Source organism: Struthio camelus, chromosome 20, assembly GCF_040807025.1.
Source record: "Struthio camelus isolate bStrCam1 chromosome 20, bStrCam1.hap1, whole genome shotgun sequence".
Classification (NCBI taxonomy): Eukaryota; Metazoa; Chordata; class Aves; order Struthioniformes; family Struthionidae; genus Struthio; species Struthio camelus.
In genome coordinates this window covers 13662563-13680317 of record NC_090961.1, presented here as the reverse complement: position 1 = coordinate 13680317, position 17755 = coordinate 13662563, and the positions used below count along the sequence as shown (strand labels likewise).

The following is a 17755-nucleotide window of genomic DNA, read 5'->3' as shown; positions in this document are numbered from 1 at the left end:
TTTCAGGGATCTGGGCAGGCTGCTCCTGCCCATCTCCAGGGCACCCTGAGGGGCTCCCAGGCCATACTTGCACTCTTCACCCTGCCTGCTTCCGTCTGGGTGATGGTGGCCCTCCCGCCCCAGGACGATGCTGGACTTCTGACCCTCGCCCTTAGGACTGCCAGCAACCTCCCCTGGCCTCTTGGCCGCTCTTGTTAGTAAGTTCTGAGAAGCACCACTGGATTTCCAGAGGAAAAGGAAGAAGAGAAAGAATATGCCAGGCTAAAGAATTGGCACCCATAGCTCTCCAAGCCCCCATGGCCCCTTCTCAAATCCCATCCTCCTCCCTGCCCAGCTGCCCCAACGTGTGGCTGGAGGAGGTGAGAAGAAATGACAAACTGAGGCAGCAGAGAGAGATGGAAAAAATGAGGAGCAATGAGGAGACAGCAAACATTCACCCCCAACCCTGGTATTTGATGACTATTCCTGATGAAGGAGTTCGCATGTCCTGGGGTCTGGGGTGAGATGAGCCCAGCAGTCCTGCCTGTCCCCATCCCCAATGGGGTGAGCTGTCACTGAACAATACCTCTTGGGGACTGAGGCTCCTGCGAAGCAGTGCCATTTTTAGGAGCATCTCACCACTGAGCCCAGAGCTGTATCAGGCACTAACCCACCTGGCAGAGCCCTGGCCCTTGGCAGGGTTTCCTGGCTCAGCCCGAGGAGAATTGCTGGTGCGAGGCTGCAAAGGCATTGGAGACAAGCCTGGCCTCTCACTCCTAGTGAGGATGGTGCTGGGCATAGCAAGGAAAGCTTGAAAGCAGCCTTTCCACGGAAAGAAGGCCTGGGGCCCGCTCCAGCCCAGTGCCTGACACCTGGGTAGCAGCAAGATGCCACAATCTGGAGATGTTGCCTTGAATAAACACCAGCTGTCTGGTTCCCTGAGCCTCCAACCACGAGGCTGACACAGCAGGACCTTTCTCTTGCCTGTCCCCCCCCATCAGCCCTGGTGGACCCAGAGTTAGAAGGAGATCAGTGCTGTTAGCACAGCCACAAGAGACAGAAGCTGGTGAAGAGGTGCTTCTGGGCGCTGAAAACTGATATCCCAGGGCAAACGGGGCCCAACGTTGCACTGGACAGGCCAACAGCCCAGCCCTGGGTGAGCAAGGAAGGTGCTCTGCACTGACAGTTGTGCTGCAGTTAGGTGACAAAGCCAGGCATCGGGGCACCGGGCATGTCCCAGCCCACCAGCTAGGTGGCATCTCGCTGTCTTCCAGGCCCTTTCTAGTAGTGTCCCAACCTCACGGATCGGCCTCAGCTGTATGGGGCTGGGACAAGTCCCATGACAGCAAAGGGGCTGGGGAGCCCTCTCCAGCCAGGCTTCTTCAGGGGACAAGTGTTGGGGAACACAGGCAAAACCAGGAGACCACATGTTATACCAGAGCTTGCATCCAACAGGGTTTGCCCCAGGAGAGAGGGAAGAAGGAACAGGATGAGCCTCTGCCTGGCCAGGAAAGCCATCTCCAGCCTCGACTGACCTGGGTCACAGCCATGATCAGCCTCAGCACCTGCTAAACCAGGTTTTGGGCAAAGAAAGTCAGATGGAGACACCACCATGGACTGATCTACATAGGGCAGCACCAAAGGGGTCTGGGACAGCCAGAGCAGTGGGCACAGCAGGGAAGGGATGATATGGCCCACGCTGGGCTGCCCAAGCAGATCTTCACCAGCTGAGAAGGAAGGAGGTGACAGGGTTACAGAAGTGCGGATTAGGCCAGAGTGAGTGGAGCCAGTGGGCTCTGTCTCCCCAGCGCACTTCACTGGCAAAGGCAGGGGAAGGGGAAGGGAGGGAGAAAGAGGCACCCACCCATCCAACCAACTTACAGACTGGAGCATGCAGTAGAGGCATGGAGGGCAGGCAGGCAGGGGTGATGGTGGAAAAGAAAAAGAAAATATGAGAGAAAAGAAAGAAAAAACAAACCAAAAAAAACCCCCACAACACACAGATTACATATCAGAGCCAGGGTGGGGACCAGCACACTGCCCACCACTGCCCGCAGCCTGGACCCCAGCGCTCCTCGCAGCTTGCCTCTCCCTCGCACACTGCCAGGATGCAGCTGAAACACAAGCTCAGACCACCGTTACCTTGGCCTGTGGCTGGGGTCCCAGGGTCCATCACCCCACTCCCTACAAGTGCCTTTGCGCAGGGACAAAATGTCTCTTCTGATGGCATCCGAAGGTTATTCGGGCCTGGTCACCCCCCCAGGCTCAGAACGATCCTGGTTGTCCAAATCCTCCTGTTTCTGGACCTGCCAGCCCAGAGGCTGAAGGTGCTGCCCACCTAGCAGCTCAAACCCTCGCTGCAGTGCCCTGGCACTCACCACCCAGTGCTATGCTGCTGAAAGGCCCCTGCCCTCTAGATTCCCTTGGTCCCCAGGCTGTGCCCAGAGGGTTGGAGCAGCTCCCCAGAGCCTTGTGGTGACCCTGTCCCAGTCCTGAGTGAGGGTGCTCCAGGCATTGCCCCTGCTTGCGCTCACCTTCCTTCACAGGGATGGTGGGCTTCTTCTGCCGCAGCCCCAGAAGGATGAAGAAGAGCACCAGAGGGATGAAGATCTCAAAGGCTAGCACCCACTGTGGATGACAAAGCAGAGGGGAACATGACACTTGGGTAGAGAATCTGGCTACCAAGGAGCGTGGGCAGCACCATGGGGGTCTCTGGAGCACCCCTCTGCCCTCTCCCAGGAGACGCTGTAGCTGCAGGAGTGGCTTGGTGCAGGGTGGGGCCAGTGCCTGTGTCTTGCCGAGTGACTGAGGGCACTGTCGTGGCTCCATCCCACTGGGACCCAGAGATGAACAGGACCCAGGTTGTGTGGGCTAGCTGCAGCTGGGTTATGTCGTACTGGAAAGCTGAAGAGCACCTGGAGATAGAGGGCACTGGGCTGGGCAGAGCCTCGCAATCTTCTGCAGCAGTCCTGGGGCTGGACTGAGCCCTCAGAGCCAATCCTGGCTTGAGGTGCCCTGATCCTGGGAGAGCCAACACACGTGCATGCACCCTGAGTCCAGGCTGATGCTCCTGCTCTTAGGAGACAGCCCAGGGGTACCTGAGCCACATGTGCAGCCATGCACATGGTGAAGCCACGCTCACAGGACACAAAAGGCCCCTTCACCCACCAGTGCTCTCCATCACAAGGACAGAGTGCAGCCTGGAGGGTCAAACCTAGGACCCGCTATCCAAACGCTTGGGTTTTTTCCACTTCACCTCCCATCACACCCTACATGCCTCAGTTTCCTCCATCCTGCAAGGAGAGGACTTCCAAGGAGGCCAAGAGCGCCTCTCGCCCACCTCATGCACCCCTTCCATGCCGACCCAGAAGGCAACCAGCTGCATAGGATTTCCAACAGTGGCATATGGTAAGCCACAATAAATCCTCAGGAATCCCTGACCCCAATAGCACATGCAGCCCAGGCTGGGCTTGACTCACTGAGACCCAGGGTATGGGTACAAACTCCTCCAATCACTTCTAGTAACCAGTGGCCAGCACGCTCAGCTTGCTATCAGTGCAACCTCGTCCTGGGATGCCTGATGCTCAGTGGAGGCAAGGAGAAGGCTGGCACAGCAAGCTGCCCCCCAGCAAGCTCCCAGCCCTGGCCATGGGCTTGACAGGTAATTGGGGTCCCTACAGCGAGGGATAAGAAACATTGTTGCTGGGGAAACTTGAGGCACAGGGGGCAAGGTGAGCCTACCTCAACTCACTCCAGGGTCAGTCCAGAATCCAGGTGTCCTGGGAGGGGGCCACAGGGACTCAGGTGTGTTGGCAGAGGGGGCCGTGCATGAGGCATCACCCCAGGACTGCCTTTGTCTAGGTCCCACAAGCAACCTCCCTGCACAAGGGGAACTGCTGCCACATCAGGCGTCACAGGCCGCAGCCCTGCTCATGGAGAAAGTGCTCACTAAGGTACTTGCAAGCCACCCTTGTCCCACTTTGCTCCCGCTCCAGCCCAATCACCTGGGTTGACCTGGGCAAGCTGCCTCCCCTGGAACAGCACACCATGAGGAGCAGGCCTAGGATCTCGGGGTCTTGTGGGCGTAAGCCGATGGCCACAGCAGGCATCAGGGGACCCGATTCCCCCATCGGGTACCAACAAGCTCCCTTTGTGGGAGAGGCCTGCTTCATACCAGGCAGCCAGGGCTGGGGTCTGATGGGATGGAGACCTAGCAAACATCTGCCATGCTCAGCCGGGAAGCCCTGGGAAAGGCCCCTGCTGCCCATCTGTCCATCCATGCCAGGAGACATGCCAGCTGGGCTCTCAGGGTATAAGTGGCCATGATCCCTGGGTCAGGCTTATCCCTGGCCACTCTCCCAGGAGGTAGGCTCCACTAAGGCCGCACTATCATCTGGCTCACTTGCGCATTGCCGGGTGGGCTTCAGCTCATGCTAGCAAGCACCGTGCCAGGTAACACCAGGGCACAGCTCAGGAAAAAGGCTCATCTCACCAGAGAAGACAACAGTGGCTCAGCCTGGAAATGTCACAGTGCCCGCAGGATTTGTCCGGAGGCCAGGCCAGGCAGAGGCAGAGCTGTCCCCACAACCTGGCCAGAGCCACATGCCCCCAGGCAGGTTGGACACCCTGAGCCGCATCTCCGGGCGAGTGGACACAGCTGAGCACCAGGTCCATCTCTCCGAGCTTTACAGGGAAATGCTGTTCCCTGGTCAGCTCTCCCAGCCTGGGCCACGGTGGGGTTAGGATAGCAAGAAGTAACTTTCCACGCATGGAAGGAGAGCAAAACCAGTCCATCCCAAAGGATCCTGTTCAGCAGAAGTGCCCTCACAGTGAGTCTTAGTGCTTTAAAGAGCTACAGAGGATGAAAACGGTAAATCACAAACTGGTAACTCTGTATAAATCTAGATTTTAAAATGAAGAGAGGATTTTAAAATGAAAGTGACTGCTTGGAACGACACAGCCAGCAGCAGGTGACGGGAGGCCGGGCCTTTCTGTCTGTAACAGCCTCTCTTCTCCTCCGGACTCGTACAAGGGCTGAGAGCGCTCTGCCAAAAAGTTCATTCAGCCGAACAAATGCGCAGTGAGCAGGGGAACTCCCCGCACGAGGATCCCGCGCTGGCGCATGGCCGAGGCACTCTGGCAGCACCTCCAGGCCCTGCTACCACCCCATGTCAGTGCAGAAGGTGAGTAGGCTCCTGTGCTTGCATGGCCCCGCTTCCAGGCTGCGTGCTGCACGCACAGGACATGGCTGCACGCATGGACCCAGCTCCAGGAGCAGGACAGAGCTGGGGAAGGGGCCAGCACTGCTTGGCGGGGGCAGGCTGGGACATTTCTCCTTGCCAAACACATCCCTCAGCCACCCCCACATGGAGTAACTCCTTTCTACCCTTAACTCTGCCCTCTCCAGCACCAAAGGAGCTACAAAGAGCACAAGAGCCTTGGAGAATAAATGCTTCCCTGGCAGCTGTGTCCCAACGCCATGCCAACCTCCAGCCTGCACGCGAGGACCAGCGGAGGGCTACAAAGATGATTAGGGGACTGGAGCACCTCTCCTATGAAGAAAGACTGCAAGAGCTGGGCCTGTTCAGCCTGGAGAAGAGAGGACTGAGAGGCGATCTCATCAACGTGTACAAGTATCTGAAGGGGGAGTGTCAAGAGGATGAGGCCAGCCTCTTCTCCGTGGTGCCCAGCGACAGGACAAGAGGCAACGGGCAGAAACTGAACCACAGGAAGTTCCGTCTGAACCTGAGAAAAAACTTCTTGACTGTGAGGGTGACAGAGCATTGGAACAGGTTGCCCAGAGAGGTAGTGGAGTCTCCTTCGCTGGAGATATTCAAAACACGTCTGGATGTGATCCTGGGCAATATGCTCTAGAGGACCCTGCTTGAGCAGGGAGGTTGGAGTAGATGATCTCCAGAGGTCCCATCCAACCTAAACGATTCTGTGATTCTGTGATTACCTGGGCTGCTGACTGCATGCTGGGCTGAGATGCAAACACCCAGGGCAGGGAGAGAAACTGCGGAGCACAGCGAGCTCCAAGGATTGCGGCGGCCACCCCAGCGTTTGGTGCTGCAACACCCACCCCACGCCCACGCGCTGCGCTGCCTCCAGCCACCGACTTAGTCATCCGCTCAGCCCCAGCGCAGCAAGGAGCCCGCAGGGGGGAGGTTTCCAGGGAACTGCGGCCAGCAGGAGTGGGGCGGCGAGGACAAAGGCAGCTAGGGAGCAGGCCTAGTCACTTGCTGGCAAGGGTTTTGTTTTGGGGAAGGAGACACTGGCAGGGAGGAGGCTGCCCCGAAGCCAGAGGATGCCCAAGGAGCGAGGCGGGCCAGGCTGCGTGGCCCTGGAGCAGCGCCAGGGCCTCCGGCTGTCCCGATCCAGGGCAGAGCTGCTGGGGGATCCCTTTTCTGTCTGGCATGACTAGTCCCAGGCACAGTCCCCGGTGTCACAGCACCCCTCTGCCAGGCAGGGAGGTGACACAGAGCACCCAGGCCCTGCCATACTGGCCGCTTGTTATTGGGCAGCCTTTGTCCTCCGCTCCGGGCCCTGTTTACCATGTGCACAATCGAGCCTCTGTGTGCAAACATTTGTGGGTCTGTGCCCTCCACTGGCCCCGCCTGGCACTTCCCGCTGAGCCCCACGTACCAGGCGGGGGCTCGGGTTGGCACTGTTTGGCCCTTGTTAGGAAAAGGAGGGCCCTGTTTGTTTTGCTTTATTGTTTTTGTTGCTTTTTTTTAAACGTGTGTCATTGGCCTTTCGGTTGACTCCTTTCCCAGAAGCTCAGGGCGGGCCCGGGAAGCGCAGGGATGGAGGACATGCAGCCCCCATGGGTCGCGGGGCGCAGCACGGTGCTGATCTGCCTCTCCTGCCCATGGCGGTGAGGAAAATGGAGGCCACGGGGTCCGAGCGCACAGTGAGACCTGCTTGAAGGTGGCAGCCCCCAGGGACCGGCCTCACAGCCCCTCAAGTCACGAGCACTGGACACATTTTGGGGGCAGGAGCAGACAACGCACCCCTGATGCCCTCAACATCTCTGGCTCCCCCTTAGGGCATCCTCCCCGCAAACGGCCCCTTCCCATCTCACATCCCCTCCCCTAGCCCCTCACCTGGATGCCGACTCCCTGTTGTGGGAGGCCAGACATCATCCTGGACCCAGGTACCATCCTTAAAACAAACAAACAAACAAACAAAAAACCCAAGGCCATGTAGGGACAGACTCCCAGGTCCCTGCAGCCTGCTAAAAGGGCACCAGCCCTGGCGAATACTTCAGGGAAAGAGCTGGTAGGGTAAGATATATTTAGCACTGGCTCCCCACCTTCCCCAGCCCCAGGAAGGCAAGGGATGAGGCCCTGGGTGCTGCCAGCATGCTGCAGACATAAGGCAGATAGCTCCCTGCTGGGTGGGTGTTCAGCTTCCTGGAGCACCAGGCCAACAGCTTAAAGCCTGTGCTCCACCCTGCCACGGCAGGGAAAGAGCAAAGAGCAGAGACGAAAAGCAGCTGGGCAACGCCAGGGCCATATGGTGCGGCACAGCCCGAGTAACACGGAAGCAGCCTCCTGGCTGGGGGAAATGCTGCACTACAGCTCAGGGTTAGTGTGATGCACGTTGCACACTATGAGAAGTGTCCTTGATGGCCAGGCTGGGCTTTGGCAGGACAACGCCGCCACCATCCCCATTTGCCCAGCTCATGCAGCACAGGACACACAGGCAGCAGGTGCGTTGAGATGGCCAGCCCGGGCTTTCCCTGTAAGGCCAGCCAGGCCCAGGACGGAGGCAGCTCTCCGCATGCCGAACACCACCACCGAGGGTTTGCTCCATCCCTCCTGCCCACTGCCAGAAAGCTGCCTAAGCCTGCGGCAGCTCCGGCAGGCTGTCACCTTACGTAAGTGCGACGCAGCAGAGGAGCGTTAAGAGCCCTCCGCTGTCAGAGACCCCTCCAAGCTGCGATGCGGCTGCTGTCTCCAGCCTGCTCCCCTAGCTCCAAAACCTGCAGCAACCCCAGGGAAGCCCCCTCCACCTCACACCTGCCACATCAGCACCACCTCCAGCCCGAGCCTGGCACTGGGGACTACTGAGCCATCTCCAAATTCCTTCAGCTCCTCTCCCACCTGCCTGGTCCAGCTCTGCTTGGACCAGCGTGCCACTATCTCCAGACCAGTCCTGACCCTTTCTGCCACTGCATCCCTTCCCCAGCTCACTGGGACCACTGCCAGTCCTTCAGAATGGGTGGCATCAGCCCCTGAACTCACAGCAGAGCTGGGGGACACAGCACCACTGGCCACCCCCTGACAGGACAGGACGAGACCTTTCTCCCCTCCCAAAGGTGGAGAGGTAAGCAGAGGGGCAAGAGCAGGACTCTTGGGCACCCACCATTTGCCATTAGGGTGCTCTCTGGCTTTGGTCATGTCCTTCCTGCACTCTTTGCCTCTCCCCCCAAATCCCAGCTGTTCCTGTGGTGCAAGCAAGCAAGCAAATGCTGGCCCTGATCCAGCCAAAACAGCACCATGCACAGCCCGGGGCAAGCCTGGCCAAACAGTGAAAAAAATCCTGTCCTGCACTCACAGCAGGAAAGGCCATGATTTACCTGACCTTTTCACTGGGGAGGGATGAGAGGAAGACAAGCCCTGCTGCTGCCTCCTTCTCCCCACCAGCCTCTTCCACAGGTCCAACCTCTGCGCATGGAGACCAGAGGCAGCAGGCACAGGGGTACCAGCCCACAGAAGCCCCAGGGGATGGGGGTCCATCAGTTCCCAGAGAACCAACACCTAAACTTTTCCAATGGCATTTAAAAGACAAAGAAAAAGCTTTCAAATTTTGAGCCATCCAAACATTGAATCGCAGTGTTGTCAAATACCTGCTTATTGCAAACACAACCTTACAGCTGGGGAGTGCGAAGGATCAAAAGGCTGTCTTGGTGAAAGAAGGGTACCAGAGACTTCAGATGAGCAAGGCACCCAGTGTCCCAGCCAAGCGCTCCTCTCTGGCCCCTCTTGCAATATCTGACTGCTCTCCCGGTGAAGAATTTTTCCATTATATCTAAATCAGAATGTCACTTGATACACCTTGTGCCCACTGCCTCTTGTCCCATCACCATACGCCTCCAGGAGAGCATGCCTCCACCTCTGTATCCTCCCTTTACACACATGCCCAGATGTCAGGCCTGCCAGCTGGGTTTGGGACACACCTTCGGGAGCAGGAATCTGGAGGCACCAAGTTATCTGGAGGAGGAACTCCCTATATTGGATGACTAAAGCTTTCTATGACCCCTTCTCTTCCCTACTTTAGCCAAGAACCCAATTGAGGGCCAAGGACAGTTCCTCCCCCTGCTCTGGTTCCAGCATGTTGCTTTAGTTGGGTACCAGAGCAAGGGGGTCCAACAGGACAAGCCAATGGGCAGCTCTTTCAGACATGTACCCTGAGCAGCTGCACCCAATGGAGAGGTTCCTCTCCCACCTCTTGCTTTTGCCTTCCCATACTACAGAGCGTTTTGGTGAAACCTCACATTTATGGAGCTGCTACTGTGCTCTCCAGCTAGTGCCAGGCACCACTCTCCTGCAGCTGCCAGCATGACCTCCCTTTCCAAGCCTGGCACCTGGCTTGTAGAGGCTCCTCATCTACATGTTCCCAGGTGGGTTTCCCTCTTTGGGCCCAAAACACCACAAGGCGCAGAGAAAGCCAGTCCGATCCTCTCGGTCACCCCTTTGCCCCCAAATAAAACCCCTCAGAAGGGGAGACTGGCCCCTGCCCTGCTCCCAGGAGTTGGCAGCGCAGGGTCCGACTGCAACAAATACAACAGCTGGGATGTCCCATCAGCTAGACACATTTTGCCACTCATGACCCCCTAGAAAGCTGCCCATCGTCTCCCCGTGTAGCAGCTCCAACGCTGCGCAAAGAGGGTCAAAGTAGGATCCAAAGCGCGGCCTTAACGCTTTCAGCACCTGGCCTGCCAAACCCCTCTCAAACCAGGGCTGGAAGGGCTGGAGCCATTCAAGCCTATGTGCCCACTGAACCAGGGGGTCAAACTCTGCTGGAGCCAGACAACAGTCATCAAAAATCCTCACAGAGACTCACCGACAAGTCACCCAAAACTGCACCTCACCAGGCAGCCTGCTCCAGAGCTGCATGCAGTGGCTGGAGACCAGAAGAATGCTGAATGTCCAGTGAAACAAAGGTGAAACGGGCCCAGGTCTCTGGGGAGCCCTGCCAGAACCAGGCAGGGCAGAAGGAAAGAGGCCGTTGCTCCAGGTAGCCCAGGTCCACCCCCTCAGTCATACCACCCAGCCCCACACCATTACACTGCTGCCCAAGTCCTCGCTCAATTAAGCACGGCAGCCCAGGGCTCCTTGCCTGCAGGGGTGAGCACAGTGTCCCAGGAGAACAGCTAGGGGCAAAAGGAGCAATTTCAGGCTCTGGTGGCTTTTGTGGACATCCTCTGGAGAGCTTTGCACAGCCACAGGGAAGTCTGCAATTCACAGCCCCTTGCTGCCCTGTGAACAGCACCTCCCAGCGTAGCTCCCTCCCACCACGTCTCTCCTACGTTGTGCCCCAACACTGCACAGGCCATCGCCAGCACGGTGCCCTGCACGCATCTGGCTTTTGCTAGGCAGACATCTCCCAGGCCAGGGGCTGCCACAAGCCCGGGACTATTGGCCATTCAGGCCTGAGGACGGGCTGGGTTTTGCTGGTGTCTGCTTTAGCAGCTGTTATTACGCCCCAGCGCGGAGCAGCCGTACGCAGAGAGATGGAGACGGGAGGACACAGCCTGAGGCAGGGCACCGCGCACGCACGCACGCTCGTGGCCCAGCTGCAGGGGAGGAGCAGCGCGGCATCTTGCAGCCGCCCACCCTCCTCTCTGGGCCGCTGCGGGCCATGAAAGAATCAGCAACAGGTGCCGGCCAAGCTGGGCCCCGGCCGCAGCTTCCCAGCGGCCTGCACAGGCCCAATGGCTCCAGAAACCAGTGCGAGAGGACTCCTGCCCCAGCAGGGGCGATCCAGAGAGATGTTGCCTGGCACGGCCTTGCCAGCTTCGCCCCAGGCACCCGCCACCCCCTCCTCCCCCAGAGCCGCTGCAAACAGGAAGGTCAAAGACCATGCTGAGCCAGCGGAGGGCTGGGCCCAATCAATAGGTGCTGCCTTATCCCACCAGGGGCTGAGCTCTCAGCTGCCACCCCATTGCCAGGACCAGCTTTTGGGAGCACCTCTGCAGAAACAGGGTGCTTGCTCCTCCAGAGGTTCCCAGCTGTGGCCCCAGGCCTGGGTGGGGAGCTGTACCCTTGTGTAGGTGATGCTAGACCAGCTCCCAGGCAGTTCAGAGACAAAGAATGAACCTCCTCTTCCTCCTCCTACCTGGCTTATTTTGGAAGCAACAAGGTTACCCTACACCAGGCCCTCTCCTACTCAGGGAGGAGAATGGGGCAGACTTTTTAGGACAACTCATTAGAGCAGTGGGAGCTCTCCCAGCTCTTACACAAGGAGCAGGAGAAGACACACATCCTTCCCAGCATGAGGCCAAGCCTTCTCCTGCTCCCCAGCTCACCTCTGGCCCTGCAGCATTGGATACATCCTCTCCCCATCCTGAGCTCAGACTTTGGGACCCCTGCTGACACCAGAGATGTGCCACAAAACAGAAGTAGCTCTTGGAGCCTCAACTCCAGCTCACAGCTCCTCCAGGAAGGTTCCATACAGCCCCAATGCACTTTGCCAATCCTCACAAACTAAACTTCCATAGCGCCCTTCCATCACTAAAAAGCCAGGAACTCCGGTCACACTTACCTTCCTGTTCCAAATGTGTCTGCACAGAAAGCAATTGGGAACATGGCCAAACACCCTTAACTTTGCCCTCACATAGTGCCTGGGGATAATCTGAGAGTTCAACTGTTAATTTTAAAACCACTGTAGGTTTAAAAAGCTAAAAAGTCATCTGAAACGCTATCCCTTAGAATATCTGCCCAAAAAGTTATGCCCACCCTCCAAGGCCCTTTGTAGGGCACAGTTAAGGTTACTTACTGGATTTCTTGCCTTAAATGGATTTAGACTTAGGAAGGCCTTAAGTCTAGACTTCCCAGGATTGTAAACAATTGCACCCACAGGATATTGCCTATCCTTGGAGCACCGATAATCTTGACTTCACTCCATCTAAAGGCGATGTTCTGCTCAGACCCCATCATCCCAGGAGCTCCTGCCCGAACTTCCAGCATAGGAAGAATAAAACCATGGCCAAACCCCAAAGCAGCCCCCAGGGCAGAAGGGCAACTCTGGGCAAAGTCAGACACTCTCTTGCAGACCCAGGCCAAGTGCTTACAAGGGCACCGTGACACAGCCAAGGAACACCATCCTCACCACGATGCAGGCGCTCCTCAGACACAGACGCAAAGCAAACAACTTGATGACATCCTTATTCTTTGCAGGGTGCATGCTCCTGCCCTGTTTCCCCTGCCGGCTCTTTTTCCAGTCAGTCACGGCTCCTGCAGCTGGCTGAGCCCTTCTTCCCTCCATTGCAGCCACATCTTCCCTGCTGAGCCCATGCACGTCATGTCTCAAGACCACAGCAAGGGTTCCTGACACCACCACCACAGGATTAGGCTGCCACTACAGAGCAAATCCCTCTCAAGAAAAGAGCAAGATCATGAGTATCACCACAGATAACTGAGGTGCCAGTGGGGGGTGCCAGCCCCCACAGAAGGGCTACAGAAGCAGGTGACACATGGCACAGGCCACCCAGTCTTGTAGCCCTACTGCACCAGGTGCTGCCAATCCCTCCACCAGGGCTGGGACCGGCCAGTGCTGAGCGTCCTGAAGCAGATAAGCAAAATGCAGAGCCTGAGGACAAAGTGTCTGTCCTGAAACAGCTTTTGTGCCCTATTACAGTGCTAATTCCAAAACAGTCCCCCAGATCAAGGTGCTGAGGATGAATGCTAACTCGTCCCATCATAGGGGCACACAGCCCAGCTGCAACACCAGACTGAGGTCCAGAGACGGAAGGTGACTTTCCCAGGATCACCCAGTAGTTCAGTGGCAGAGAAAGGAGCTGGCCCCAGTTCCGAGTCCCAGTCCAGCACCCTGCCAGCCACAGGCGCTGCTGAACACAAGGCATTTGCTTATGGGAGAGACCCTCCCCATCTCCTGTTCCAGTGCACCAGAGCCGCTGGCCTCAGTATTGCTGGAAAGGAAAGGGAACTGCGCTTTGGGGCATGTACTCAAGGGCAGTGCCCTGTGCCAAGTGCGTGGCCACAATGACGTCTGGCTGTCCACCAGGAGAGGGCAACACATACACCACATACCCTCTGTGAGCTTAGGAGAAGCCCAGCAACTCCTGCCCAACTGCCACCCACTTGTGACCTACCAGGGTGAACCCACAGCAGGGCAGAGGTTTTGTGCTTACCCTCCTTCCATGCTTTAATCCCTCCAGCCTGACTTACTAGCCTCCATCTGGCACAGCAGGATTCCCCTTGGGCTGATGAAGGGGTTTGGGCCTATTTTAGCTTGCCCAGCTCTGGGCAGGTCCTGGGCAGACAACTGCAAGATGTTTCACCCACAGGGAGAGCAAGCTGCAGGGATCAGCAGAGGTTGACAAGGCCAGGGCTGAAAGGCTGGACTTTGGCAGGGGTCCGAGTCAACCCTGGCAAGCAAGCTTGTCCATCAGCTTTGCTCCCTGGCTGCTTGGGATAGTGCAGAGCTCTCGCAGGAGTGGGCAAGCTGGTGTCCAGGTAGCCAGCAGGGTGGGCAGACAGCTGAAACACAGGGAGCTTGGGCTGACCACAGGACTCAAAAGCAGCAGGAGCAAAAAGAAGTAGGAGATGGGCTCAGGTGATGCCTGCTGGGTACAGACACATCCTCAGGGCTTGACCATCCTGGGGGTTGCACCCAAACAGGATATAATATAGATCACTTTTTGCCCCAAGTGGCAGCTCCTATTCTGGCACATGGCTTGTGTTTTGCACACCACCTCCTACGTGCCCCAAGCACGCAGCAACTTTGTGCAGGTGAGGGGTTGCAATCTGGTAGCCTTCCCATAAATACCATGCCCTGCTCACCACCTTCAGCAAGCAGAGATCAGGCAACGCCTGTGAAGGCCCTTCATGTGGGGGTGAAGAGGCCTGGGCATCTTGCCCTCCTCCTTCCAGGTCTAGCAAGCCTGGAAGCAGGTGCCTACTGCAGCAGCATTTTAGATTTCACTCCCACATCACCCAGCTGAGCTGGAAACGGATAGCAAGGGTCAGGGAGAAAGAGAGTGGCCAAAGGAGAAGCGCTCTCCCAGGCTGCAATCCCATCAGCCATGGTCACTAAGTCTGGAGCATCTGCCAAGGGTCAGCAGGTGCCAGGAGCAGCCAGCAGGGCACAAGATAGCTGTGCCAGCCTGCTTGTCCACAGGCAGTGGGGAGCCCCCGAGGGCAGGATCTGTGACACATCGTCCCTTCCCGTGGCTGCTCAGTTCCTCTCAGGGCAAGGAGCAGGGATGACTCAGCCGAAGAGCAGCTCCCTCGCTCATCAAAGTGGGACAGAGGCTGCCTGGGCAGTGGACACCTCCCCACAAGCTGAGTTTGGCCCAGATCTGCCCATGCTCTCCCCGGCCCAGGTGGACTCTGGTGCTCTGGATAGCAGGATGGACCAGGGTCTGATGCTCCTGGGCTGCTGACGAAGGATCCTGCTGATGCAGGATCAGGCCTCCAGGATATTTGGGAGGGAGAAGAGTGAGAATTACCAGCTCGGGAGCAGCAGTTCGCTACCCTCCCCCAGCCTCTAAAAATAACCAGCTCCCTCAGAGCCCAGCGCACCCATCCCCCTTGCCGAGCCTGCCACCGATGCAGCTCCTGGGGTTTTGTCCACATCCCTGGGGATGGTCCTTCCCCAGCTCACCAGCTAAAGCCCCTTTCCCCAAGCACCTCAGCACCTCCCCAATCTTCATGTGAAGACCTGACACGACTTGCAAATGCACGCTTGGCAGGGTGGTGAAGAGCCTTCCCCAAGCTGGGGGCCTGCCCCAGCATCGTCCACCTTGCCACTGCACCCCCTTCCCACCTGCCCAGCAGGAACATGCCAACCCTCTCAGCCAGATAATCCCACCACAATACAAACCAGGCAGAAAAGGCCAGGGAAGGGTTAAATTAGTTTTGTGACCCCAGCCCTATATGCATACCAACCTGTCATCCATTCCTGTGCTAGCAACCAGGTACAAGAAAAAAAATCTGCCTTTTGCCCCTCCTCCTGGCAAGCTTTAGAGGGGACCCAGCAGAGGGGTGGACCTCTAGGAAACCCCAAGTTTCTCTGGCCTCATGCCCTTGTATCCAAAAAGCAGGAGCAGCTCTCTCCAGCACATAGAAAGGATGCAGCTCTGACCCACATATGATTTGGAAGCCTATTTATAGCTAGCAGATGCCAAGAGCTTGGGAAAGCTCTCCCACCCTGGAGACACAGCCCCTGGGACCAGAGTCCCGCCAGTGCCCAGGGCATCTGAGTTCTCAAACAGGTCCAAGGTGCAAACGGGGAAGCTGCCCACAGCAAAGATTTGGGCAGACGGGAGGGAAGAGAGACCGTATCTAGCCAGCAGCCCTGCATTCTTCGAGCAGGCACCCACACATGGTGCCCACTGCTGCCAAAGGCCTTGGATGGCTCCCACAGACATAGGCACGTGGTGGGAGCAGGGGCAGGCAAGAGACCCAACTGTTGCTGCTGCAAGATATGTGCCACCACGCTGTCCAGCCTGCTCCGGGGCACGGGCACTCAGACAGATGTGCCAGCAGCTGGGCAACGAGAGGCATTGCTCAGCCACTCCAGAGCTTTGCGAACAAACCACATCCACGCTTCTCCAGCCCCCAAGGCAAGCAGACATCACTAGATTTCTGCATCCACCACCCCATGCGGTATTCATCATCAGAACCTGGCCAACGGGGAGAGAGGTGGCGACAAGGGAACAGAAAGGAATAGGGCCCAAAAGACATCTAGAGAAACCCCAAGCTCAGAGCAGCCGGGGCTCCTGAGCACCCTCGAGGAGCCGAGCCCCCACCCAGGCAAGGCCAGCAGCTCCAAAGGGCTCCCCCTCAGCCAGCGCGTGGCATAGACAGGCCTGAACCCTGCCCCTGTCCCCCCAGCTCTGGATAGACAGAATTAGGGATGGGGGTGACTTTGCAGCATCCCCCTCTAGCAAGGCTTTGCTGCCCTCGTAGCAGCTTTGGCCTTCCCAGGACTGCAGAGGTGCTGGAGCTCACAGCACCCGGAGCCAGCACCCAAGGCTGCTCACCCCACCCCCGGAAGGCACAGCACCCCAGCGGGTGCAGAGCCCCAGGCTTGCTCAGTAGGCCAGGGCTGGGGTAAGCAGCTCCACTCTGCACCCCAAAGCCCCCATGCACCCTCCAGGGAGCCACCACACCCTCCAAGGACCCTCCTGCCCCCCAACACCCAGCTCAGCATCTTCCAAGGAGCCCCGACACCCCAGAGGCCCCTCTGCACCCTCTAAGGACCCCCTCCAGCCTAGATACAGCTCAGCATCCTCCAGGGACCCTCTGCACCCCGCGGGACCCTCCGCAGCCCCCCCTGCGGCGCTCACCGGGCTCCGCCGCTTCAGCGTCACGTTCTTCCAGAGCAGGAGATGGAGCTGGTGCAGGAACCCCATGGCGGAGCCGAGCCGAGCCGAGCCGAGCCGAGCCGGCGCCGCCGCACGGGGCGCCCCCCGCACCGCGCCGCGCCGCGCCGCGCCCTCCGCGCCGCAGCACCGCGGCTCACCCGCCGCCCACCGCCATGGCCGGCCCGGCCCCCGCCGCCACCCTTTGTCCGCAGAGGGCTCGGCTCGCAGCGGGCGGGCCTCTCCCGGCCCCGGCCCCGGCCCTGCCGCCGCCGTGCCCAGCCCGGCCCGGCCCGGCCCGGCCCTGCGCAACACCGCCCCCCAGCCCGCCTGCCGCCGCCGCCGCCCCTTAAAGGCACAACGGAGCGGAGCGGAGCGGCGCCGGCCTCGCCTCGCCCGGCCGGGCCCGGCCCGCGGCCGCACCTGCCTCGTCGGGCGCCGCCGCGAGCGGGGCCTCGGCCGCCGCGGGGAGCCCCGCGCCGAGGGCGCTGCCGCGGCTGCGAGCGCCGGGCCGCGGGCCCCGGGCCGCGCTCGCCAGCCCCCGCGGGAGCCGGGTCCCGGTTTCGCCAACCACCACCACCCCCCCCCCCCGCAACCCGAGCGGCCCTTTTGCAGCCGGGCTGCGCTCCGAGTCGGTGCTGGACGGCTCTCGGGCCCCGTGCCCCCTGCTCACCCGACGGGCCTCCCGGCAGCGAGGCTGGCGTGGGCAATGCCACACTCAGGCAGCCATCCCCATGCGGGTGACACGGGCAGCACGACCCTGCCTTGCTCGGGCAGGGAAACTGAGGCAGCAGGCAACACCATGGCCCGGATGATGTTGGGACTGCCCTGCTCTCAGTAACGCATTTCCCCATAACTGGCAGCTTCGCGGATGGGCCGCTCGCTCTTCCAACCATGACTGGCCCGAGGGGCTCCTGCTGCGGGCCTATGCCGTGCCCAGCACGTTCCCTGCTGTCACTGCCACTTCTGGGGGCCAGAGGAGAGCACCCACACGGCTGTCCAAGGGCTGTGCCAGCGGGGCACTTGCAGAGTCAGTTGTTGCAATGCGGAGCAAATGCAGCACAAACCCCTGCTCAGATGCCCGGGGCCCTTTCCCAGGCAGCGCGCAGGCGGGGGAGCACCTCGGGCTCTTCTGCAGAGCCCTGAGCTACAGGGACAGGCAACCGGGACGGGCCCCTGACTCCCAGCTGCCTCTGGCCCTAGCCCCAAGAACGGTTA

The 17755-nt window shown here is 59.1% G+C and overlaps 1 protein-coding gene across 10 annotated transcripts in view; it reads right to left on the bottom strand.

Annotated features, from left to right (window-relative positions):
• The window catches only part of ABCA2 (ATP binding cassette subfamily A member 2), a 46464-nt gene extending 29812 nt beyond the window's left edge, over positions 1-16652 (bottom strand). For 6 of the 10 annotated variants that reach the window (XM_009668047.2, XM_068914689.1, XM_068914685.1 and 3 more), the window contains exons 1-2: positions 7086-7139; positions 2514-2607 (exon numbers count right to left, since the gene is read on the bottom strand). In XM_009668047.2, coding sequence (XP_009666342.2) covers positions 2514-2607; positions 7086-7124 — 133 coding nt within the window. In that variant the 5' untranslated portion in view covers positions 7125-7139. Of the gene's footprint in view, positions 1-2513; positions 2608-3720; positions 3876-7085; positions 7140-16522 lie in introns of those variants that run through there. The other 4 variants (XM_068914686.1, XM_068914687.1, XM_068914693.1 and 1 more) reach the window with 2 other exon arrangements.
• Between the last annotated feature and the right edge of the window lie 1103 nt (positions 16653-17755).